The sequence below is a fragment of the Aspergillus japonicus genome (assembly GCF_003184785.1).
Source record: "Aspergillus japonicus CBS 114.51 unplaced genomic scaffold BO86scaffold_2, whole genome shotgun sequence".
NCBI lineage: Eukaryota > Fungi > Ascomycota > Eurotiomycetes > Eurotiales > Aspergillaceae > Aspergillus > Aspergillus japonicus.
This window is the reverse complement of record NW_020291639.1, coordinates 412,376-434,550: the sequence shown is the minus strand read 5'-3', so window position 1 is coordinate 434,550 and position 22,175 is coordinate 412,376. Positions and strand designations below refer to the sequence as shown.

General features: G+C 55.9%; 11 protein-coding genes across 11 annotated transcripts; 6 read left to right on the top strand and 5 right to left on the bottom strand.

Annotated features, from left to right (window-relative positions):
* Window positions 1–209: 209 nt before the first annotated feature.
* Window positions 210–1,237, bottom strand: BO86DRAFT_394679 (putative formin binding protein; the record flags this gene model as incomplete). Its single annotated transcript, XM_025673239.1, has 2 exons — window positions 210–1,133; window positions 1,214–1,237. 2 exons carry the CDS (start codon window positions 1,235–1,237, stop codon window positions 210–212), a joined length of 948 nt encoding a protein of 315 aa, XP_025532780.1.
* Window positions 1,238–1,528: 291 nt separating this feature from the next.
* BO86DRAFT_384885 (uncharacterized protein) lies at window positions 1,529–2,796 on the top strand. The gene has a single exon (XM_025670983.1). It carries the CDS (start codon window positions 1,585–1,587, stop codon window positions 2,383–2,385), a length of 801 nt encoding a protein of 266 aa, XP_025532779.1. The 5' UTR covers window positions 1,529–1,584; the 3' UTR covers window positions 2,386–2,796.
* Window positions 2,797–2,957: 161 nt separating this feature from the next.
* Window positions 2,958–3,643, bottom strand: BO86DRAFT_384884 (uncharacterized protein). Its single transcript, XM_025670982.1, has 2 exons — window positions 3,479–3,643; window positions 2,958–3,392 (listed from the first exon to the last, which is right to left on the bottom strand). Exon 2 carries the CDS (start codon window positions 3,369–3,371, stop codon window positions 3,129–3,131), a length of 243 nt encoding a protein of 80 aa, XP_025532778.1. The 5' UTR covers window positions 3,372–3,392; window positions 3,479–3,643; the 3' UTR covers window positions 2,958–3,128.
* A 1,567-nt stretch (window positions 3,644–5,210) lies between these two features.
* Window positions 5,211–6,280, bottom strand: BO86DRAFT_384883 (uncharacterized protein). The gene has a single exon (XM_025670981.1). It carries the CDS (start codon window positions 6,133–6,135, stop codon window positions 5,290–5,292), a length of 846 nt encoding a protein of 281 aa, XP_025532777.1. The 5' UTR covers window positions 6,136–6,280; the 3' UTR covers window positions 5,211–5,289.
* A 57-nt stretch (window positions 6,281–6,337) lies between these two features.
* On the bottom strand, window positions 6,338–8,692 carry BO86DRAFT_444698 (putative cell cycle control protein (Cwf19)). Its single transcript, XM_025676399.1, has 2 exons — window positions 7,360–8,692; window positions 6,338–7,309 (listed from the first exon to the last, which is right to left on the bottom strand). The coding sequence occupies exons 1-2, from the start codon at window positions 8,644–8,646 to the stop codon at window positions 6,488–6,490; spliced, it is 2,109 nt and encodes a 702-aa protein (XP_025532776.1). The 5' UTR covers window positions 8,647–8,692; the 3' UTR covers window positions 6,338–6,487.
* An 87-nt stretch (window positions 8,693–8,779) lies between these two features.
* Window positions 8,780–10,339, top strand: BO86DRAFT_352020 (putative ATP binding protein). The gene is made up of 2 exons (XM_025669461.1): window positions 8,780–8,980; window positions 9,050–10,339. The coding sequence occupies exons 1-2, from the start codon at window positions 8,938–8,940 to the stop codon at window positions 10,207–10,209; spliced, it is 1,203 nt and encodes a 400-aa protein (XP_025532775.1). The 5' UTR covers window positions 8,780–8,937; the 3' UTR covers window positions 10,210–10,339.
* Window positions 10,340–10,604: 265 nt separating this feature from the next.
* Window positions 10,605–11,733, top strand: BO86DRAFT_384880 (uncharacterized protein). Its single transcript, XM_025670980.1, has 3 exons — window positions 10,605–10,887; window positions 10,951–11,068; window positions 11,124–11,733. The coding sequence occupies exons 1-3, from the start codon at window positions 10,882–10,884 to the stop codon at window positions 11,534–11,536; spliced, it is 537 nt and encodes a 178-aa protein (XP_025532774.1). The 5' UTR covers window positions 10,605–10,881; the 3' UTR covers window positions 11,537–11,733.
* A 1,683-nt stretch (window positions 11,734–13,416) lies between these two features.
* BO86DRAFT_352016 (S8 family peptidase) lies at window positions 13,417–14,839 on the top strand (the record flags this gene model as incomplete). Its single annotated transcript, XM_025669460.1, has 4 exons — window positions 13,417–13,740; window positions 13,795–14,239; window positions 14,289–14,377; window positions 14,426–14,839. 4 exons carry the CDS (start codon window positions 13,417–13,419, stop codon window positions 14,837–14,839), a joined length of 1,272 nt encoding a protein of 423 aa, XP_025532773.1.
* Window positions 14,840–15,025: 186 nt separating this feature from the next.
* BO86DRAFT_428724 (putative MFS multidrug transporter) lies at window positions 15,026–17,239 on the top strand (the record flags this gene model as incomplete). The annotated part of the gene is made up of 5 exons (XM_025675612.1): window positions 15,026–15,665; window positions 15,735–15,756; window positions 15,805–15,878; window positions 15,930–16,259; window positions 16,333–17,239. The coding sequence occupies exons 1-5, from the start codon at window positions 15,460–15,462 to the stop codon at window positions 17,237–17,239; spliced, it is 1,539 nt and encodes a 512-aa protein (XP_025532772.1). The 5' UTR covers window positions 15,026–15,459.
* A 202-nt stretch (window positions 17,240–17,441) lies between these two features.
* Window positions 17,442–19,809, bottom strand: BO86DRAFT_428717 (uncharacterized protein; the record flags this gene model as incomplete). Its single annotated transcript, XM_025675611.1, has 5 exons — window positions 19,103–19,809; window positions 18,434–19,036; window positions 18,188–18,313; window positions 17,715–18,107; window positions 17,442–17,630 (listed from the first exon to the last, which is right to left on the bottom strand). Exons 1-5 carry the CDS (start codon window positions 19,535–19,537, stop codon window positions 17,442–17,444), a joined length of 1,746 nt encoding a protein of 581 aa, XP_025532771.1. The 5' UTR covers window positions 19,538–19,809.
* A 539-nt stretch (window positions 19,810–20,348) lies between these two features.
* On the top strand, window positions 20,349–21,893 carry BO86DRAFT_352013 (uncharacterized protein; the record flags this gene model as incomplete). Its single annotated transcript, XM_025669459.1, has 1 exon — window positions 20,349–21,893. One exon carries the CDS (start codon window positions 20,349–20,351, stop codon window positions 21,891–21,893), a length of 1,545 nt encoding a protein of 514 aa, XP_025532770.1.
* Between the last annotated feature and the right edge of the window lie 282 nt (window positions 21,894–22,175).

Below are 22,175 nucleotides of genomic sequence, written 5' to 3'. Positions count from 1 at the left end.
AGGTTTTGTTTCAGTGACCATGAATGAGTCCCTTGTAGTGAGCCCCTCCTAAAGCCATTTACAGCTGAGACATTCCATGCACCTGTCGTACTTCTGGATGTAACGTCCAGTGACAGCATGCGTATTGCATCGTAGATCAGGCGTCGGTTTTCCTCAGCAAGGGCGTCTCAGCCCTTTGAACTGTTCCATCGCATAATTCAGCGGCGCACTCATTTCCTCATGACCTTCGGTTTGCGTTTCTTGAACACAACTCCAGCAGCTGGCTCTTCAGCCTCGGTTTTCGGTACAGTTTCCATCGATGTATCACCCCCTGCCTGCTCCTCCTTGACAATAGGTGCTTCATCCGACTCTGCAGGCTGGATCTCTCCCTCCGGCTTGACCGGTACGAAGTGGCCTTTCGTTGATTCCTTCTCCTCGGGCGGTGCATTCTTCTCAGTTCTCGGATTAGCATCCACGTCCGCTTCCACCTTAACCTCCGAAGGCTTGACCCTCTTAATCTCTCTCGTCGACGCCAGCAGCGCATCCAGATCCGTGTCCTCCTCCTTCGCCCCAGGATACCTCCTAACCGACGACCCCCACCCCTTCGAGACAAACCTCTCCGCCTCCCTCTTCGCCTCCACCTCCTCCTCATCGACATCAGCATCACCGACACCACCTCCCTCCAACTTGCGCTTCCGCACTCCCACCGACCTCCCGGCCTTCAAACCCCCCTCATCCCCACCACCATCGATCACCTTCTCCGAAACAGTCTGCCACGTCCCCGCTAGGGCCATCTCCCCGCGGAACTCGTCCGGGATCGCCACCCCCATCTCCGCCAACTGCGCCATCTGCCGTTTCCGCTCCTCCATCGACACCGGCCGCTCCTGGGGTTTGGGGGTCTCTCGTTGCCGCCATGGTGCCCCGGCAGCATCGCCCCCTTTGCTGGGGTCATTGAGCCCCGCGACCGTCTGCCGCAGCCGCTCGACCTCGCTCTTGGCGCGCTGGGACTCCCGCTGCTGCTGCTCGTTGCTGCGGTGGATGTCGCGGAGGAAGCGTTTGAGGTTCCCTTGGTGTTTGCCCGTGGCTTCGTGCTGGGCTTTTTCGAAGGGAGTGTCGCGGATGAAGATCTTGCATTGCTTGCACCAGTATTTTGGCTTCGCAAAGATTAGTGAGTAGGTTGCCTGGTTTGAGTTTTAAGGTGGAAAGGAAGGGAGAGAGGGGCAAGGAAGCTCACTGCTGATTTCCAGTATTCTGCCATGCTGTCGTGTGGCGGCCCAGTTCTCACCAGCGGAGGCTGAGGCTGAGCGGGAGAACGAAAAATGGTGAGAGTTGACGAAGATTGAGGCGGTTCGGCCTGGCGTTTGGGTGGGTTTGTTGCGAACTGCGACGGGTCGGAGCGTCACTGTCGGTCGCTCATGCTCGCCCCACAGATGCAGATGACGCTAGCCCTAAACGGGCAAGAGTGGCCTCGACGCATAGATCTAGGTAAATATAAGCACTAGGTAACAGGTACACTATATTTTAAACCATTGCCTCCCGATTTCTACCCATATGATCTTTTACTGTCCTTTCTCCTTCTCAGTAACCCAACGGGAGGGAGCTAGAATGCGCCTGCTTCGCCGCTTGACAATCCCACGGAAGCCCATCGTCAATCCCCGTTCTCATGGCCCACACTTCCACCCCTGGTATAACATCCCCCAGACAGACACCAACCGCGTCACCATCCCGAAAAGTCCTCCCCTCACGGATGTTTCCCTAGACCTCCCGCCCGACCTTCTTCGTCGCAATCAAGAGAACTACCTCACCTATATCTCCCGGCTTCTCCAGCGTTTCAATAGCAGGACTTGGGGGTTCCCAATCTTCCGAGCTTTCTCAACCTCCGCCAGCACCGCAGAGGTCAAGGAGAAGCTGTGGTCCGCCTACCTCCCCAACCTGTTCCGCGGGGTGTATACAAGTTTCCGCGAGCATGAAAATTTCCGCGCTGGGCAAGCTCAGCTAAATCCAATTCACACCAATGCACTGTTCCCCCGGTTCTACTGCCCAGTCATCCAGCCCGACGTGCCCATTCTGCACAGAAACGGGGATGGTGGACCGGGAATTGGTCCTGCAACCCGCGATGCTATCCGCAACCGCTTGGCAACATGGGTCTCCAACACCACCGAAGAACGGGACGGGCCTGGTGCGGTAGCGATGCGAGATGCGGACACTCCGCAGTACCGGATGTGCTTGATTGTCGATGATTACTGTTTAGAACAATTCCAGGCGGCGCATACTGACGAAGAGCGCCACGGTGCTCCAAACATCGTGCTGGAGCGGGATTGGACGCTAGACAAGTATCGGGGATTCTACCGGGCGGAGTGGACGGATGGAGAGACCCACAAGGAGCCGCCAGATGAGCCCCAGTGAGGAGGAGTGGGAGCCCGAGGATGAGAATGTGCTCACGTTCTTTGAGGAGGTGGAAGGATCGAGGGCGCCGCTGCTGGGCTGGATGTATGCGCGATCGAATTGCCTTGGTTCTCTGTACGCGACGATCGAGGAGGATAAGTATCACTCGGCGTTTTATCATGCCTATGCGCGACCTCCAGGCATTTATCCTGATAATTGCGATGCTGCATGGAAGTACCGGTGGTGATTCTATAATCTCTGGGAGGGGGATAGAAGATAATTGTTGGCACTCCTCCATGATAGTGGGCGCGATGAGCATGCTGGAGATATAGATCGCGGCATTGTCCGTTGCCGTGCGGACGTTTCGGTGCACTGGGGTAAACAAACCTCTGCAGCACTTGCTCAGGGTTGAGGGAGACCCGAATATACTAGGCAGACAGGTTGCAGGAGCTTGATCTCTGGGTGCGAGGTAAGAACTGCTCACTATATTTGGTGGATGAATGCCGCCAGGTAAGGACCGCTGACTGAGAAGTAATTCCATTTAAACTCGGTCACAATAGTCGAGCGACCAATGCTTCAAGATAAAGTATACTCACATGTCAGTTTGACAGATTATATCAAGTTATCCATGTCCAAAATTCTCATCACAAAATAGAAGCATAATACAACAGACGAAAACAACATCTACCGAACCCAGTCCAAACGCAAAACCCCAAATCCTGAACTCCACAAATGCACCGAACGCTTCAAGCAAACGTTATGAATCATTGCTTCTCGAGATCGCGGGGCGGCTCCGGGTTGTACCGCAGGCCATTGTCGCGTGCCATCCAGTTGATGTCGCGTAGGCGCAACTCCCGCATGTAGGATCTCTGTTCGTGGGAGAAGTCTCTCTCCTGCTCGTCGTTGCGGAACCCGCCGGTGGCGACGGAGTGGATGGAGTATCCGATGAGGACTGAGACTACGCAGCCCAAGATGACGAAGACGATGATGGCAGACTTGTCGATCATTGTGAATGTTTGTATATGGGTCTGGTGGGATGTGGTGGTTAGTCTGGGTGATGGTTATACATCGGTGATGGAGGCAGTTATCCCGGACGGCGAGGGAGTGTACTCACTTTGTGAAGAAATGAAGGAAGTGTAGTATATACCCAAGTAAATAGAGGTGTATAGGTTCAGTAATACAACACACAAGTACTAACAATCGACAAGTAACGAAAGGAGTGTATAGTAAAGACGAATCAAACGAATGACTGGATGATGCGCAAAGAGAATGAATGCTTTGATCTGGTATGAACCCTCCCAACTCCGCGAGCGTCGCATGCTTATATACCCTGCATCCTCATCCGCCCCCCTCCCCAGCTAAAATCTCTGTTAATGTTGCCCTCCACTCATCGAGCTCGAAATGTCTATTTCTGGGTCTCGGTGCAGGAGTATATCGCAGCGCCAAGCATCCCCATCGCATCCTCCGCTAGTCCGCAAAGCGTATGGTTCAGGTGTCAGTGACGTCATTAGCGAGCCGGCCAATAGGAGCCTCCAGATAGCAGTCCTAGCGCTGATACACCATGCCTGTTCCGGCAGGAAGAGTTTTGCGCCGCCAACCCATCACACATGGAACCTCCTGAACTACTGCGGCCAATTTGACTTTGCGATGCTTGGCTCATTCCCCCCCTCGTCGTCGTCGCATCAGCCTCGCCGGTGGAGTGGACGGTGGTGCCCTCTCATGTTTAGGTATCGTGCGTGGGGGCCGAGGAAATGAATTTTTTGTTTGTCGAGGCTAGTTGCATGCGGGCCCTGAAACTTGGACTCGGGGTGGGGTCTCCCATTGCGGGGTGGGGTCTCCCATTGGACTGATCCATTGGCATCGGCTGTGTCCATGGGCTGCTCAGGTACACTATCGTACACTATCTGAAGGGTCATCAAACATGTCCAATGAAGTACTCAGGGCCCCTGGTTTGCCTGACTCAATGGTGTGCGTGGACCGTGGTACTTTGCGGCGCGATTTGAGAACTCTATTGTTTTTCCTCGGTGGGAGTATAAGTCACCCTGTGAAGGGTCTTCGCTGCATTCTCTTGTTGATCTCTGGTGGCTGTATCGGCCTTGCTTCTCGTGACTGCCGTGTTGAGACTTGCTCACATGCTCTATCGGCAAGTTAGCTGATGTTGTTAGACTGCCCGAAGAAAGTGAATGCGGTTCATGCATCTTCTTTTGGCAGACATAATGTGGTAATAGTGTCATGGTCAATCCTTCGAGACGCCCGGACACTTGGTTCGGGTGAGAGAACGTTGGTCCCGACTCGGAGTCCCGTTGATCTGCCCATCCTTGGTGATCAATGCTGATCAAGGGCATTTTTCATTGGCTCACTATCGCTGACCACAGTGCCAGTGTACTGTACCTGCATGTAGACAGATTCACTCCTCTATAGATACCTACATAGTAGTCCGTGATTGGCTTTTTGCAGGAAAGTTCTAACCTATCGGCATGCTAGCATAGAACACTTTAAGCTGACGTGCTGATCAACGCTTTACACCTGCAAGACTCGAATGGGCCGATCTAGATTTGATATGCATGCCATGCAGTTTTGCGATTAGCATTGTGAGCTTTTCTTCACGTAGATCACTGTGGATGACAGTGGTGACAAGAAAGCTGTTTGCTCGAGAACATCAACGAAGGAGACTTCACTTAGAATCGCGAGCCCGTGCCTTCCATTTCCTGATAGCTCATAAATCTGCTTGACATGTTTCAACGCTTCCACACCTTCACCTCCCCTCAGTATCTTCCAGCCTGAGTCACAAACTGGCCATCATCACCGAAACCCACTGCTACAGCCCAAACCCCATAAACCGTTCCCTTACCCCAACGGACCATGTCAAACCCACCTCTCAACAAACCCAACCACCTCAAACCTCCGCATAAACCCACCACCACCTCACAAAAACCGCGCCCACTCCCTCTCCTCCACCGACATGGGCACCAACAACCCAAACCGATCCAACCGACACCCCACGCGCAGAACATCCTTCGCCGCCAGCACCGGCGCCGGCCGCGGGATCTCCTTCTTCGCGTAGACCGCATCCACCGTCAGCAGGGCCAGCCGACTGGGACGCCGTGAGTCATCCAGACGGTTGACCACAGCCGTCGCCAGCAGATTCGCGACGGTCTTCCACTCGAACCCCCGCCTGGCGAACCAACCCAGGTACGTACAGAAGTGAACGGAGTGCGTGTCGCGCCGCACACGATCCACGACCGGCTGGCCCCATGCCGCGACCGCCTCCGCCCAGCTCGGGATCGACGAACTCAGCAGCTCTCCAGTCTTCTCCTTCTTGATAGCGGCCGCCTCGTCCAGTGTATGCAGCTCGACGCTGCGTCCGAAATACTCCAGTTCCGCTTCGAGGTCGCCCAGGATCGCGTACTGCGCTGCGATGCCCTTGGCGTTGGCTTGGCAGATCTCATATTGTACGTCGCGGGAGGGGGTTTGGGTGAGCTGGTTGCGCAGGCTGCGGAGGTAGACGTGCAGGATCTCGGTTTCGGCGTGGATCTGCTGCTGTAGGCGGGTGTGGGCGGCTTGGTCCTTGTTGGAGGAGAAGGTTTCGAGGGAGAATGAGCGGGGCGCTGTTGGGGTGTGAGGGGGTGTGGTGGCGTGGCTTTGGGTGTCCGGGGATGATGGCGCCGTGGTTTTGAGGGCGGTGGTCTTCCTCTTGCGCTGTTTTTTGGATGCTTTGTCTTCGGTCGGGGTGCGTTTGCGCTTTTGGCTCGTGTTTGCTTTGGGGGTCATTTTTACTTTTGGTTTTATGGTTTTGTGGAAGATGATGTGGATGGTTGGTTGGCTTGTGGAGGGTGGAAGTTATTGGGATGTTCAAGAGGAAGGAGAATGAGAATGACGCGGTGGAAGTGAGAGGGATGAGAACAAGGATGATGCGTTGGAGATGGAAGGATGTGGAGAGAAGAGAACTGAGATCAGACCAGAGATCTGAAGAAGTGAAAGTTATAGTATGATGTATACGGTACTGCTTCACAAAGTGAGAGCAAAGTGAGGTGTCATGTTATGCTTCATTTTTCATTTCCATACCCCAGCTCGTGTGAAGACTTTTGTGCAAGACATAGCTCTCCCAATTCTTTCACACGAATCACCCCTCGACAAGAACTCGAGTCCAGTCAAACTTCCTCCAACGCTTCTGGAACCCCGGCACTCGTGGATCACCGCCCCGTTGCCAGCGGCCCTGCCGCTTGATCACCTCCGGGCCCAAATCCAACATGCCTCCGATGACCTCCCGAGCAAATAGGTCTCCACGCGGCCAACGATTCTCGTCTTCCACCACATGACCCAACCCGCCGTCCAGACTGAACCACACGTGGAAGTACGGCATCTCCTTGGCAATGCTGCGGCGGAAAGCACTCCGTCCCATGCCTTTCTTGGAATTGGCAAGCGTGTCAATCAGCTTGCGGTGCTGAGACCACTCCGCGTCGGACGACAAAATGGCCTCCTTGAAGAAGGCTGGCGATGTCTCGCCGAGGCTGTAAGGGAGGGGGACCACCTCCATCGCTGCGTGTCGCTTACGATGGGGCTGAGCCGCGTTCTCGTAGAAAATCACGTCCCGGCCTTGGTCGTGGTACATGCGCGTCAGGCTCTTCATGAAATTGCGGATTTCCTCCCACTCGTCGTCGTCGCACTCCAATAAGTTCGTGCGATGCTGGATGGGAACGATGGTGGCACATTGGTCGCTAAGCTCGGGTTCAGTGGGGAGTGTGAGGTAAACTCTCGTCGCCAATGAGACGACAGGTGCGACAGGAGGCGTATTCGTGTCTTCATGATGACATAGGGGACAATTGTCGAGGATCTTGTTCATCTTTTGCAGCTCATTGATCGTGGTATTCTTGATGTCGATTTCGGAGCGGTGCACCCGACGGGCAAGCTTGGATGCATTGTCGTCCATGTATTCGAGATCATTCTGGGTGGAATGTTAGCGGACAATCTCGATATGCCAAAAGAAGCCCTCACCTCGAATTTGGCGTCCTTGGCAATTCTCTCCGCGATACGCCGGCCGTCTCCCCCATATTGTCCGCGCGTCCGTCGTTCTTCTTGAACCATGTCTTCAATGGTCATGTCATCGTTGTCTTCCACCTTGCCTCGCTCACGGCCCCGTCTGTTTTCAACCGCCTTGACTTCGTTTCTCTTTCCAGCCAGCATCCGGTTCTCCATGACGCCCAAGACCACGACGTCTGACTCCTTGCGGTTGGCCATAGCAGCAGCTGCAGCATTGTACTGCGCTTCGAGCTCGGCGGCATCCGACGCACCCTTGAGCTTGGCCTTCATCATTTGAGCCTTGAGTCGGTTGAGTGCTGTCAAATCAAGATGCTGGGTGGTGTTCTGAGGCGGGACGGTCTCCATTGGCTTGCCCTGTCCTTCAGCATTGAGCTCCTTGGTAGGACTGCGAAGGTGCTCATGCGCGCCGCGGTGAACGTTTTCCTGTTGCTTCCGCTCTTGGAAGAGCTCGCCTGAGGGCTTGTCCTTGCCCACATACCCTTCACCATATCTTTCACGACGATCTAGCTCTGCCTCCTCCTCGCGCGCGTCATCGAACGAGCGGAGATCACCGAAGCGGTTGACCGCAATCTCTTCCACCGACAACCCGGTGTCCTCTGCCTCTCTATACACAGCTCTCAACTTGGTCATTCTCCATTGCGAGCCGGCGTCGCCAAATGTGTAGTCGACTTCATGCTGAGCGGGTTGCTCTTCAATTTCCTCCAGCACCTTTCCGTCCTTCAGATCGCGTAGATGAGTGTTGATTTCCCGATCGTGGATTTTCAGCTCGTAGTCTGCCGAAAGCATCTTGGGTTTCGGTTCCTCTTCCAAACGCGTGGTCGAGCGCCGCTGGACATAGTCGATATCGAGACTGGACGGTCCCTCCATCCAAGCATCTCGCTTTAGCTTGGGGGCCTCGTCCTGAACCACTTCGGCTGCTTCGGCTGCGGGTTTCCTTTCCTCGTCCCTGCTATCCCTGTGTCGGCGCTTGTGGTCATGGTCGCGATCGTCTCCGTGGTCGGTCGAATGACGCGAGCGTTTGTGTCGATGACTAGTATCGTCGCTCCGACGCGATTCACGATGCCTGTCGTGGTCGCGCTCTCTCGATCGGGATGAACGACGGTGGTGACGGTGGTGCCTCGAGCGCTCGCGGCTGCGGTCCCTGTCTCGGTCACGGTGGTGGCGGTGTCTGTCCTTATCGCTTCTCTCGCGTCTTTTCTCCTGCTCCTCTGCTAGCGACTTTTCAAAATCCTCTAGCGCCATGGTGTTGGTATGATAGCGAGGCAGAGCTCGTGTTGGGAGGGGAGAAAGCGAAGCAAGGGAAAAAGGCGGCGGCGGAGAAACGCCATGACGTCTGGAACGGTTCCGGCCAAACGGACTCCACCTGCAATTCCCCCGCGACAAAAGAATTTCTACGCCTCGCCGTCCCACGGACACTCTGACTTTCATCATTCCCCTTGTTATCCAGATTTATTGACACCCACTGACTGGGTTGTTTTAAACCCTCTGCCCGTATTTGATCTTTGCTTGGTGATCTTTTCCCTCACCTTCACGATGGCACAGTCTCCGGTCGCCGTTGTCTGCGTGGGCATGGCAGGTAAGTGTCATGGCGATCATCCCCCTCACTAACAATGCATCTAATCAATCCGATTTATCTTTCACTCAGGCTCTGGAAAGACGACTTTCATGCAGCGAATCAACTCCTACCTCCACTCGAAGAAGACCGTCCCCTATGTCCTCAACCTTGACCCCGCCGTCCACACGGTTCCTTTCGAGAGCAACATCGACATCCGTGACTCCATCAACTATCGAGAAGTGATGAAGCAGTACAACCTCGGACCCAACGGCGGTATTCTTACATCGCTGAACCTATTTGCCACCAAAGTCGATCAAATCATCTCGTTGCTGGAGAAGCGGACGGCTCCCAACCCCAGCAACCCGGCCGCGAAGCCTATCGAGCACATCCTGGTCGACACACCTGGTCAGATCGAGGTGTTCGTGTGGAGTGCCTCCGGCAGCATCCTCCTCGAGACTCTGGCCTCGTCATTTCCTACTGTGATCGCTTACGTTATTGATACCCCCCGCGCCAGCTCCACGAGTACCTTCATGAGCAACATGCTCTACGCCTGCAGTATCCTATACAAGACGAAGTTGCCCATGATCCTTGTCTTCAATAAGACCGATGTCCAAGACGCCGAATTCGCCAAGGAGTGGATGACCGATTTTGACGCTTTCCAGAAGGCTCTGCGAGAGGAAGAGGAGTCGGGCGCGTTTGGTACTGAGGGCGCCGCGGGCGGCTTTGGCTCGGGGAGTGGCTACATGGGCTCGCTGCTCAACAGCATGAGCTTGATGCTGGAGGAGTTCTACCGACACCTGAACCTGGTCGGAGTCAGTTCCATGACGGGTGAAGGTATCGACGAGTTCTTCGAGGCTGTGGAAGAAAAGCGCCAGGAGTTCGAGCGCGATTACAAGCCCGAATTGGAGCGCAAGAGGAAGGAGCGTGAGGAGAAGAAGGCGGCGCAACGCGAGCTCGAGCTGGGCAAGCTGATGAAGGATATGAATGTCTCTGGCTCGAGCAAGGGCAAGCAAAAGGTCGAGAACGAGGCCGAGACGGTTAGCGAGGCTGAGGAGGAAGAGGAGGCACGCCGGAACGGCGACCAGGATGACGATGAGGACAGTGAGGATGACTACAGGATCCCTCGTGCCGGGGACAGTGAAGGGCTTACGCAGCGCTACAAGGACGCGCTGGCGGAACAGGGCACCGCGCCCTCCGACCAGGATCTCAGTTTTGCCAGATACCTGCGCGCGAGCAACATCAACCAGTGATACCTGACCATGAGTCGACCTTGTACGTTTTTCCTTTCTCTGGGGGTTTGAAAAGGCGTTGATGGTGGAGACTTGAATCTAGCCATGGCAATTTACATAGACAATGATGATTCGTGAATGAAGATTCGGGTGTGGTAATTGCAATTTGATCCAGTTCCAAACACGAATCCATCTAGTCCACGCTGGAAAGAGTTGATCGTCCTTCACGGCTTGGCTGTAAACAATAACAGATCAGAATTATAGCTGTTGTGGATGTGCCTGGGGTAGATGGTCTGATGATAGTGGGTGTGGTAGTGCCAGCTCAGTCAACCTGCAGCAACCCGCCGCTGCCCTATGGACTGGCAGCTTGGAACTTGGAAGCTCGTCTTCTTTCCCCTTTTTTGCTTTTTCCATTTATTCACCTGAATTTCGTTGTAGTGACAACAGATGAATACGTAGAGAAAAAGAGCCAGGCTGAATCAGCGGAAAAGCCGGCAGTGACATCATCGGAGCTGAACAAGCGATGACCTCATGGGGAATGATCCCTGCCTTACAACAACTTATAACTACCACTAATTGCTGCCTATGCTGGTTTTAATTACCTTCACCTACGTGATCACCGAACAGTTTACACACACTCTTAACCCAGAACACAATTGAACCTCGCCAGAAGGCATCACCTACTCCCGCATCATGGATGTACGACTGTCCTCCTCCCGGTCTCTCACCATACCACAGAGCTAACCGATTCGCGCGCCGCAGGTTTTCTACGCCTACACCTACTCCACTGCCGGCTGGCTTGGACTGCAGAGCTTGGCTCTGATCGCGGTGCCGGAGATGATGACCACAATGTTGTTGACCGAAACCCGCGACCCTTCCTGTGAGTAACCGCCAAACAGATTGTCTTATCGGCTGTCGTGGCTAATCCGCAACAGCGCTCGAAACATACTTCTCCCGCTGCTTGGGATTCAGTCTACTCCTCATCGCTGTTCTCACCGTCATGCTCACCGGGTCCGTGCCCTTGACCACCTCCATCGCGCAACCCGTCACCACGGATGATTCCGACCCCAAGGCCCCCTATGCCGTGCCGACCATGATGGTCACGACCGTCTTCCACGGCGCGTCAGCGGGCTACGCATACATCTGGTATGTGGCTACGGGCCAGATCGCCTACGCGGTCGGGATGATCGGATACGCCGCCATTGCTTTCGTCGGGGTGTGGTGCGCGCTGTTTGCGAGCAGCGGGGGCAAGATCAACCGCAAGACTGGTGTCGATAAGCGGAGCAGTGGCTTCCCGTTCACTAACCAGGAGGCGGACAAGAGGTTTGCGGGGAAGAAGTCTTTGTAAAGGGGGGATCTTAGGTGTCAAATGTTCTAGGCGGCGTCATTGGACAGAGGGTGGATAGTTGCATGCATGCAAATGGCTGCAGATGAGAGAAGCCTGCGCATGTCAAGAGAAAGAGGGAGATAGTTCGCTACTGAATTTGACATATCCTCTCTCCTTATTTTGTTTACTTCCTTATTACACTAAGTTATTGAATCGGTTCTCACATAGTATTCAGCGCTGAAGAGCATGCTGTGCGGTCCAATAGATTGTCCTGTGCCTGACATAAACCTCCTACCAGCCAGCGGGATCACGGGACTCGGTGCAACCAACACAACAACAACTCCGGTCAGACCGCGCCTGCCACACTTTCCCATTACACCAAACTTCCTCTCCCACTTCCAATTGTTGCACCCGATAAAATTATCCGACTGGCTCGAGGGGTTTCCAATGCGGTCACGACAGTCTCGATGGCTGCCTTGATGCAACCGTACCTATTCGAACTGCACCCAAGGCCCGTTCAGAAAACCTCCGTCACCAGACGTGTGCGAGGGGCTTGGCTGCATCCAGACCCTGCAGAGAAGCAGACAGGAGAGGGCCATCGACCTGCTCCCCCGCAGAGTTGCGAAAGATGTACGCTGCGAGTGATCTTAGAACCATACCACAGGTATTGGCGTCTTCAATGCTGGAACCTGTTCCTGATGGCTACCCTTGATCAAAGGAGTCGACGACTCCGTTACCAGTGTCAAATTGTGCTAAACCAGACTTCCAGATGCCTCGCCAACTGAACTACCGTCAGCTGTCTTGGCCGTCGTGAACCCCATCGCCACGGCTCGATGAGGAATGACCACCAATGAACCACTTGCCCAACTGCCCTCCTCTTCAGTCAGATTCGCATCAAGGCCATGATTAGGTTTCAACACATCAGAAGACTTCCTCAGGCACATGCGCATCCTCAGGGGCAGGTTGGTCGTACCAAGCTTTCGTAACTGACTTGGTGGTAGGGGCCTCGCGTTATCACAAGCACGTCGGACCGGCAAGCTGGCTCCTCGCCCTACAAAAGGGGTCGATCGTCTAGAAACCCAGTCTGTAGTGGATGATCAACGCGCCTGAGCTTACTGTGCGACCCTTGAACCCAGAAGGGCAGTGCGGGAATGGCCTTAGGCCGTGGTCTCTACACTTTCTTGTTTACTGATAATCTCTTATCGCCCAGTCGGTAACCAGACTTGCTTGACAGATAATCAGCGCATGCAATGGTTTCCACCTCGTGAGAAATCAGCTACCCAGGGTGGGTCGCACCGATTTTCGGACAAGTGGTTAAGCATTACCCCGTTTTCCAGGGCTTCTTGCGCAACATCCTGGCAACGAGAGTTTTTCCTACTTATCTCTTTGATTGTATAATTCAGAGTTCGTCTGTAAACGAATAAGAGATGTTGTTCTCAATACGACATGTCCGGCCATGGCACGCCAGCAGTGGAACCGTTAAAGCCACAAGGCTTGCATGAATGAATGTATGCCATTCAGTCTGGTAGATGTGCCCAAATTGGTTCGACTCGAGGCCTTTCTGGGGTCGGAGAAATAAGCTCTGCGCCGCTTGTCACCGCCGTCCCTGGTCCTTTGCGTCGGCCCAAAATCACCCATGGTGTGCATGGCGTCTTGCCTAATAGGATATAACCAAGTCGTCTGAGAATGCAATGTTACCCCCAGAGTTTTGAATATGCTCAGACATCTTAGGCCCTGGTCTCGCTCTTTTGCAAGGCAGGCGGCCCTGTAAGTGATAGGCTAACAGTTCTAGACGAAGTTCGCAATGGTGGAGATATATAAGGCCGAGTGCCCTAGCACGCTTGTGCATTGCTCGAATTTTCTTAGAGGTGTATTTTTCCTCCCACTTTGCCTGATTCACCATGGTCTCATTGAGAAGCTTCTTGCTGGTCTTCGGACCCCTTCTATCTGCCGTGCTTGCTGCGCCGACTCTCGAAAGTCGCCAGACTCTGCAGACGATTCCGGGCAAATATATTGTCACCTTCAAGCCGGGAACCGACGATGCCAAGATCGACGAGCATACAGCTTGGGCGACCAACCTTCACAGGCGGCACCTCGAAGGCCGTAGTTTTATCGAGGGAGACCTTCCAGCTGGCATTGAGAGATACTACAAAATCAACAGGTTCGCTGCATACGCCGGTTCCTTCGACGATGCAACCATTGCGGCCATTCGCCAACACGCAGATGTTTGTTCTTGTTGACCTTCCAAACACAAATGGCGGTATCTAATTCATTCATAGGTTGCGAACGTCGAGGAAGACCAGGTCTGGGATCTTGACGGACTGGTCACCGAGCGCAACGCGCCGTGGGGTCTAGGATGCATCTCCCATCGAGGACAAACTAGCACTGACTACGTCTATGACGATAGCGCCGGAATTGGCACCTATGCTTATATCGTAGATACAGGCATCTTGAGCTCTCATGACGAATTCGGTGGTCGCGTCCTCTTGGCATACAATGCTGCTGGCGGACAGCATGTTGATGGTGTCGGACATGGGACCCATGTTGCCGGTATCATTGGTGGGCGAACGTACGGCGTGGCGAAGAGAGCGACTCTGGTTTCGGTGAAGGTCTTTGTGGGAGAATCCAGCTCCACCTCGGTCATCCTCGATGGCTTCAACTGGGCTGTCAATGATATCGTGAGCAAGAATCGCACGAGCAAATCCGTGATCAATATGAGCTTGGGTATGTTCTCTGTGTTCTTTGTTGATATTCTCGCTGACTACGCGTATAGGTGGAAGCTATTCCAGCACGTTCAACGATGCGGTCGAAAATGCTTTCGATGAGGGAGTGCTCTCTGTTGTTGCTGCAGGCAACGAGAATGTACGTGCTCACAGCCTCATGTTTTGAGTGATTGCTGAAGGGAAATAGAGAGATGCCTCGCGGACGAGCCCCGCGTCTGCGCCCGATGCTGTTACCGTTGCTGCCATCAACCGACGTAATTCGCGCTCCAACTTCTCCAACTATGGCTCTTTTGTCGACATTTTTGCTCCTGGCGAGGATATTCTTTCCTCCTGGATAGGATCAGACACAACGACCCGGAGCATCTCGGGGACCTCAATGGCCACGCCCCACGTTGCTGGCTTGACCATGTACCTCATGGCGCTTGAGAACCTGTCTACGCCAGCTGCGGTGACAGCCCGCCTGAAGGCATTGGCCACGCGGAACGTAGTCACTAATACCGCTGGAAGCCCGAATTTACTGGCATATAACGGAAACGGAAGGGCCGACAACCACCAGGGAGACGGGGATGGTGACGGAGATAACGACGGAGATTTGGATTGAGAAAGAGCCTGGGAACATGTAGCCAGGTATGGCCCAGACTACTGAATTCCCAGAGTGGATGGCGATTTGGAGTTAGTCTAGGATAATAAATGACTTGAGACATGAGAGCAGGGAAAATTCAGAAGCCACGAATGCAACGAATAGAACCAAGCACATGCAAAGCCTCTCCCGTCACGCTTCCGAAGTAGTACCATGCTGAAGGCCGGATACGTCGATCCGCACTGGAGTACAGGCGTATATTCCAGCGCGTTATCGGGTAAAAGCCGATCGATGATAGGCCCAGAACTTTCGACTGTCTATTCGTGGCACTGGGTCGTGCATTTCAGAAGAACAGACTCCTCAAAATCCCGAGAATGGCACAGGTCAAGATGAGGGATAATTGAGGAGGCAGCAGTGGATTCCACCTAGGCCTTAGTCTCGCCACAGAAAGACCCGACCGAGGACCTATGGAATTGATGGCCCAGAGCTCGCTGTCGTGAGATAGTTCCGATTAAGTCCGTGCTGGCGTTCCACAGGGCTCGATGCCAGCTTGAATAAATACACACGTCCGTGGACTCCCTTGTCTGTCAAGATATGATGTCCGGTCAACTTTTAGCTAAGACTTTGTTCTATTCTACGCCATGAAGCCCACCAGCCAAATCACCACGTCCTCGATCGAGTCCGAGAAAGACGTTCTGCAGTCGTTGCTCCCGCAGTATGGCCTTCGTATGGCTGCAGACGGCGTGCACATTCGGTGGGCGGTTGGCAACGGTCGACATCCACGGAATTGGCGGCTGCGGAGGAAGATCTGGGACATTGCGCTAATCCTGTTCTTGGAGTTCTTTACGTGAGTTTATCCGTGGGGGGTTCTGTACTATTCGCTGTGACTGACCAGGAGGGTATATTGTACTTTCAGCACCGCAGTGAGCACCGCGGGTGTGAGTCTTCGACTCGTGGACTGGTGTTTAGGGAGCTGACGTGTCTAGTCCACCGCTGCCAACAGTGCTGTGCGCGAATTTGATGTCCCGCAGGAGCTATCGATCTTCCTCTTTGTGTCCGTGTGAGTATCTGCCGTCCCTTGCTCTCGGGGGAATACTGACTTAGTTCATAGGTACCTGATCGGCCAGGCGTGCGGGGGGATCATCTTCCCGCCGTACTCGGAGGCGTTTGGGCGGAAGAAGCTGTATGTCGTCAGCTCCGCGTTGTACAGCCTGGCGTGTGTGGTGGTGGCCTCGGTGCCGTCGATGGCCGGGGTGGTGGTGGGACGGTTTATGAGCGGGATTCTGTCGGCGATTCCCACAACGGTGGTGGGCGGCAGCATTGAGGATCTGTTCAACTCGCGGGAGCGCGTGTGGATGATCTGCATCTGGGTGCAGGCTGCCAATCTGGGGATGGTCGTCGGTCCGATTCTGAGTACTTTTGTCGTGGCGGATATGAACTGGTGTGCTCCCCAATTCTCCTCCTCACTGGGAAGAGAAGTTACTTCCGAGAAAACGCCACTAACGAATCCCCAGGCGATGGCTCTTCTACGTGGCCGCCATGGTGACCGGGCTACTGGCGTTTTTACTACTAACCATCCGCGAGTCGCGGCCCTCGCTACTGCTGGCGCGGGAGGTGGCGCTCTTCCGGCAGGTCACGCAGATCCCCGGCACCCCGGACGCGCTGAACCCAGACCAAGCCCCGGATCTGCACACCTTTGTGCGATTGGCGCTGTTCCGGCCGATCCGGCTGCTGTGCACGGAGCTCCTCGTCTTCATCGTGGCGGTGATGAGCGCCGTGGCCATCGCGCTGGTGTATCTGTTCACGCAGGCGCTGCCCCCAATCTACATGTCGTTCGGGTTTAGCCCGCGGCAGGCGTGCCTGCCATTCATCGCTATTGGCCTGGGTCTCTTCCTCGGGTTCGTGACGCGGTGGTTTGACCTGCGCATCATCGCGCAGCACAGCCGCCAGGGCCGCCCGCTGCAGCCCGAGGACAAGCTCCTGGGGTTCTGGATCGGCACGCCCGTGCTGGCGGCGGCGCTGTGGGTGTTCGCGTGGACGATCCCGCCGGCGATGGCGCACGTGCCTTGGCTGGTGTCGGTCGTCGCCTTGGTGCTTCTGGGCTTCAGTCTGAACGAAATCGACTACGTGCTTGGAGGCTACCTGACGGACAGCTACCTGAGCTACGCGGCCAGTGGGCTGGCGGCGCTGAGCCTGGTGCGCGCCACCCTGTCGGCCGTGCTGCCGCTCGTGTCGGCGCCCATGCTGCAGCGGCTGGGCGCCAACGGCGCCGTCTCGGTGCTGGCCGCCCTCGCGACGGTGTTTTGTCTGGTGCCGCCGCTGTTCGCGCGGTATGGGCGGGGCCTGCGGGCGCGGAGTGCGTTTGCCCGGTACAGCATGATCATGTACCGGGAGTATAGCGTGGACGAGGAGGGGTATTGAGTTGGTGGGATCGGAAATAGAGGCTGCTACTGGGGGGAGTAAAAAGTTGCGATACGATGAGAGGATCAGTACAGTCAAGATATCGTGTTATTTGGATGCTAAACAGCGTTTTTGCTTTTTGTCCCGCGAACTGTCATGACATGCTCTAAACTCTTCCTCGTTATCCGTAGATGTATATATGTGCAGTATTTTCCCCTTCTATCTACTCCCGCACCACCAAACCCCAAAACGCGGCCCCGAACCCAACGACCACCGCCCCCCAAACCGCCCGCTCCGTCTGCAACACCGCATACCCGAGATGTCCCGCCAGGATCCTGGCCGCCACGCCCGCCACAATGCCCATGTACACGACGAAGAACCCCAGCTCCTTCCACCGCTTCCACATCCCAGTCTGCACCGCACCCCCCGCCCCGGATTTCTCCCCATCCCCCTTCTTATCCCCCTCTTCCCCGCCCTGACCCGGCAAGGAATTCACATCCGGCACGACCCCCGCCTCCTTGGAGCGCATACTGGTCCCCCACCCATCCTCGAGCACGGTCACCGCGCTCCAGAAATGCACGATGGGGAGTGGGATATTGTAGAACAGCAGCGCCGGGAGCAGACCGACCCATAACACGAGCGTTCGGACGCTGCGATCCGGGTTCCGGAGGATGTTGTACAGGATCGTGTAGACGAGGCGGACGGCCAGATCCGTCCACGAGAAGTAGGCCAGGCTGGCGCCGGTGCACAGGTAATAGAGAATATAGCCGAGGCCGAGCAGGGGCCCCGCTTCGCGCTTGATGGCGGCCCAGAAGAATAGGGGCGAGGTGAGGAGGTAGAGGGTTGGTGATTGGAGGGATTCGATGTGGCCGGAGCGGGACCAGCGGACCTTGGTATTGTTAATATATTTTGGAGGGGATGGGCGGATGGGGAGGTTGGGGTTTTGGGGCACTGGGGGCAAGGGCGTACCTGCTGCAGAATCCATTTACGGAGGTTGGTCGGCGTGTCGGTGGCGGTTAGCGTGTCGGAGACGTAGGTGACGGTCCAGCCGCGGAGGAGGAGGTTGGTCGTTAGGTGGCGGTCTTCGTTGACGATCTTTCGTTGGCTTTTGTCAGCATGGTCATGATGGTAAGGATGGCCGGGGGCTTGATTCTTCAAGAAGGGCGGTTCGCCCCCCTTCCGGGGCTCAACAGTGCGGGGGCTCGCTAGACTCACCATCCGATGCCCCCAGACCTCCTGCGTATACCACGGATACAGAATCCCCGGCAGCGCCGTCACGCGAAACGCCGAGCTCGGCCCGCTCTGGCAGTCGCTCGTGCCGGCCGCCGTGGCCACCGACCGCGTCAGGTACAGCTCGCACCAGTACACGATCCGGCCCAGCTGCGCCACGACCGAATCCCCCGCGTTGTGCACCAGCAGGCCCGAGCTGGCGCCGCCCACGGCGGGGTCGCCCGCGATGGTCGCGACGGTCCGCCGCAGCGAGTCCGCGTACACCAGCGTGTCCGAGTCCGACGACCACAGGTACTCGATCCCGCGCGCGTCCGCCAGCACCAGGCTGAAGATGAAGGCCGTGAACATGATCGCCTTCTTGCTGTGGTGCGGCTGGTAGATGCAGACTTGGGGCGGGCCCGTGCCGGAGAGCAGGTCGTGTTCTCCCAGGATCTCGCGCGCCAGGTCGCAGCAGTGCGCGATGCTCGCGAGTTGGTAGCTTTCTTCCGGCGAGGCGTGCAGGTCCGCTGTGGCCAGTTTGTCGAAGGTGCGCGTGGCCAGGTCGCCGAGCGGTGTGTCCAGGTGGATGGTGGGAGCGTCGGGGTAGATCTGTTGTTTGTTAGTGATGGACTGTGAACTGTAGCTGGATTGTACAGAAGGGACAGGATGGCATACGTTCTGAAACACGCGCACCATCTCCATATCCGCCTCCTCGTCGCCGTCGATCCCCACCAGCATGAAGCGACACCCCTCCGCCGCGCGGTAGCTGTTCAGCGCCCGCGCAAACAGCCCCGGGTCCTCGCGGTAGCCCACCACCGCCGCCATGCAGTCCGGTGCCGAATGCGCCTCCATCACCCGCGGCTTCTCGGGATCGGCGGCAGCGGCAGCGGCAGTGGGCTGGGAGACGCGGCGGCGCCGCCGCTCGTTGGTGAAGCGGTTGTATTCGGCGGCGAGGATGGTGAGGAGCAGGTCTAAGGTGAGCGGATGGCGGGTGGCGGCGGTGAGGTAGTAGTACAGTGGCAGCACCAGCAGACAGCCCAGCCCGTTAAGCATCTGACGCAGCAGCGGCACTTGGGGCCCCCGTTGGGGGATTATCGGTGGGTGGTCCATGAGGATGGTCCGGGTCGCTGTGTCTGCTTACGACTACATTCTTCGGGGTGCTGCATCGGATGCATTGGTGTATTTATTTGGTCCCCTATTGAACGGGGGACCGCAGATGGAGCCATGATGGAGTCACCCGCAAAAAAATCTCAATGATGGATTCACTAGTAGAGTTGACTAGTCCCTAGACTGGAGTCAGTGCTAGTCAGAGAGTTCAACTAGTAGTACCGAGTAATACCGTTGAATTTGGCCAAAGCAATCCCCGGTATTGAGAGGCCAAGTGCCAATGGGTCTTGCTTGTGTAGAAACATGAGCTGTGATTCGGTAGACCGTATCTAATGATAGGCCATGGCAAGACACTCGTGTGGCTCGTATCGGCGCGGGTTTGACTGCAGACACGGAGATTATTTTTACTCCTTAAACCCTTGGCCGGAATTGGCCTGCAGAACTGCAATAGCCGCACTCTAAACTATTTCGGGCAAGACAACACTGAGCCTTCAGTTGTCCGTGGTAGCCCAAGTGGGCTTAGCGCAGGCATCTGTCCATGTCTTGCCAGGCACCTGCCAATCACGCTGCTTTGCGCCTGAGACATTCATTTAACTAATTTTTGTGGTGGGGTTTTTGGGGTTTTGTATAGGGGTCAGACAGAGGACCCTCGAAAATCTATTGAGGGGGAATTATCCATGATCAAATCACCACTTACCAGTTTTGTACAATCGCTATCTGCTAACTTTGGCTGTAGCCCAAGATATAAAACCCTTACCGTTATGCACCCGGCTTTTGCACGAGCAAGCTCATGATCGGAGGTAAGACACTCATCATGCGTCGGTTTTACCAAGACAACCGTCGCGTCCCGCTCGGGATCATCCTGGTGACCGTCTGTCTCTTCCTCTACCATTTTGCCCTCGATCGCCCCCCATGGGTCTCGTCGACTGCGTATACCACGCAAACACCCTACCAAGCAGGAGAGGCCACTGTAGTTGTGCACCCCTCACCTCCCTTCGTCGCCGAAGATGAAAACACCTCCACACCGCAGAAACCCGCTCCCTCGGCGGTAGCCTCCTCCGCTTCCTCCACCTCCTCTGCCTCCGACAAAATCACCACCACCACCACCACCACCTCCTCCTCCTCCTCCTCCCTCACCGTCAACGACATCGTGCTCATGTTCAAAACCGGCGCCTCCGTCCTCTGGAAACGCGTCCCCATCCACCTCACCACCACCCTCGCCCCCACCCGCATCCCTCCCGCCAACGTCCTCCTCTACTCCGACAGCCCCGAGACCATCGGCGCGTGGACCTTCATCGACGTCCTCGCCAACACGACCATCAGCGACCCCGAGATCGCCCTCCCCTACCGCCAACAGGCCGACCACGACTTCCGCCAGAACTACGCCGAGATCAACAACGTGTATCCGGGTGATAACTCCGGCCCCGCGGGCGGCTGGAAGCTCGACAAGTACAAGTTCCTGCCGCTGGTGCAGCACGCGGGGCGCGCCCGCCCGGACGCCAAATGGTACATTTTCATGGAGGATGACGCCTACCTCTTCCTGCCCAACCTCCTCGCGCACCTGGAGCGCTTCGACCACCGGCAACCCTGGTACTTGGGCAGCGTCGCCTGGATCCATGGGGATTATTTCGCGCACGGTGGGTCCGGGTTCGCCATCTCGCGCAAGGCGTGGGAGATGGCGTTTGGGGGTGGGAAAGTCAATATCGAGGAGAAGTATGCTGAATTCACGGCGCAGCATGGGTGCGGGGACCACATTCTCGGCCATGTGCTGAAGGAGAGTGGCGTGGGGTTCGGGGAGCATCCGGAGGCGGAGGACAGTCGCTTCAGCTACGGGTTCAATCCCGAGGCGCATTGGACGAGCTGGTACGAGCAGGAGAACTGGTGCAAGCCCGTGTTTAGCTGGCACCACACGCACAACCGCGATGTGGCCCGGTTGTACGAGTTGGAGATGCGGTGGGGCGACGTGCAGGCCCGGGGCCCCATCCGGTACAGGGATGTGTATGAGGCGATGGTGCTGCCGTACTTGCGGGAGCGGGTGGAGTGGTGGGAGAATGGCGCGGCCAAGTACGATATCCGCTCCAGTAATGTCAAGGCAGTGACGGTGCCAGAAACCGTCACCAAGCCGCAGGCCTGGAAGGAGGCCTGGATGTCGGTGGATAGGTGCGAGGCTGCCTGCGTAGCCTGGGGCGAGTGCGTGCAGTGGAGCTTCTATGAGGATCGATGTATGCTCGATAGTATGATCCGGCTGGGAAGCGGGATCCCCGAGGGCGATTCCAGACGGCAGAGCTCGCTACCGTGGACCAGTGGCTGGTTGACGAGGAGAGTCGAGCATTGGAACGCGGCCTGTAGTGACCTGTAATGAGTAGGCAGCAACGCCGGTAGTGCGGTAGATGCCTGCGTGAGATTACCCGATCGGGAAATGTTGTATATACCCCAGCAGAAATAAACCCTGTTCATCATTACAATCAGCCGCCTGAAGAATCAGAGACAGGGACCAGTCATGATCGCACGCTAAAAATACTAATTTAGCGTGTGGATCCGAGTCCAGTCTCCATTCATGGATCGATCCCTTTTTCTTCCTCCGTCTTATCCCCTCCGCCTCTCCCGCTTTCGTTAACTGCAATACTGCGGTTAATGATTC

Bases quoted from the DNA above. Each gene is read 5' to 3' on its own strand.
- BO86DRAFT_384885 (XM_025670983.1), top strand. From the start codon at position 1,585: ATGCGCCTGCTTCGCCGCTTGACAATCCCACGGAAGCCCATCGTCAAT.
- BO86DRAFT_384884 (XM_025670982.1), bottom strand. From the start codon at position 3,371: ATGATCGACAAGTCTGCCATCATCGTCTTCGTCATCTTGGGCTGCGTA.
- BO86DRAFT_384883 (XM_025670981.1), bottom strand. From the start codon at position 6,135: ATGACCCCCAAAGCAAACACGAGCCAAAAGCGCAAACGCACCCCGACC.
- BO86DRAFT_444698 (XM_025676399.1), bottom strand. From the start codon at position 8,646: ATGGCGCTAGAGGATTTTGAAAAGTCGCTAGCAGAGGAGCAGGAGAAA. The intron at 7,310-7,359 runs GTGAGGGCTTCT...CATTCCACCCAG, and splicing joins CCAAGGACGCCAAATTCGAG to AATGATCTCGAATACATGGA.
- BO86DRAFT_352020 (XM_025669461.1), top strand. From the start codon at position 8,938: ATGGCACAGTCTCCGGTCGCCGTTGTCTGCGTGGGCATGGCAG. The intron at 8,981-9,049 runs GTAAGTGTCATG...TCTTTCACTCAG, and splicing joins TGTCTGCGTGGGCATGGCAG to GCTCTGGAAAGACGACTTTC.
- BO86DRAFT_384880 (XM_025670980.1), top strand. The intron at 11,069-11,123 runs GTGAGTAACCGC...AATCCGCAACAG, and splicing joins CGAAACCCGCGACCCTTCCT to CGCTCGAAACATACTTCTCC.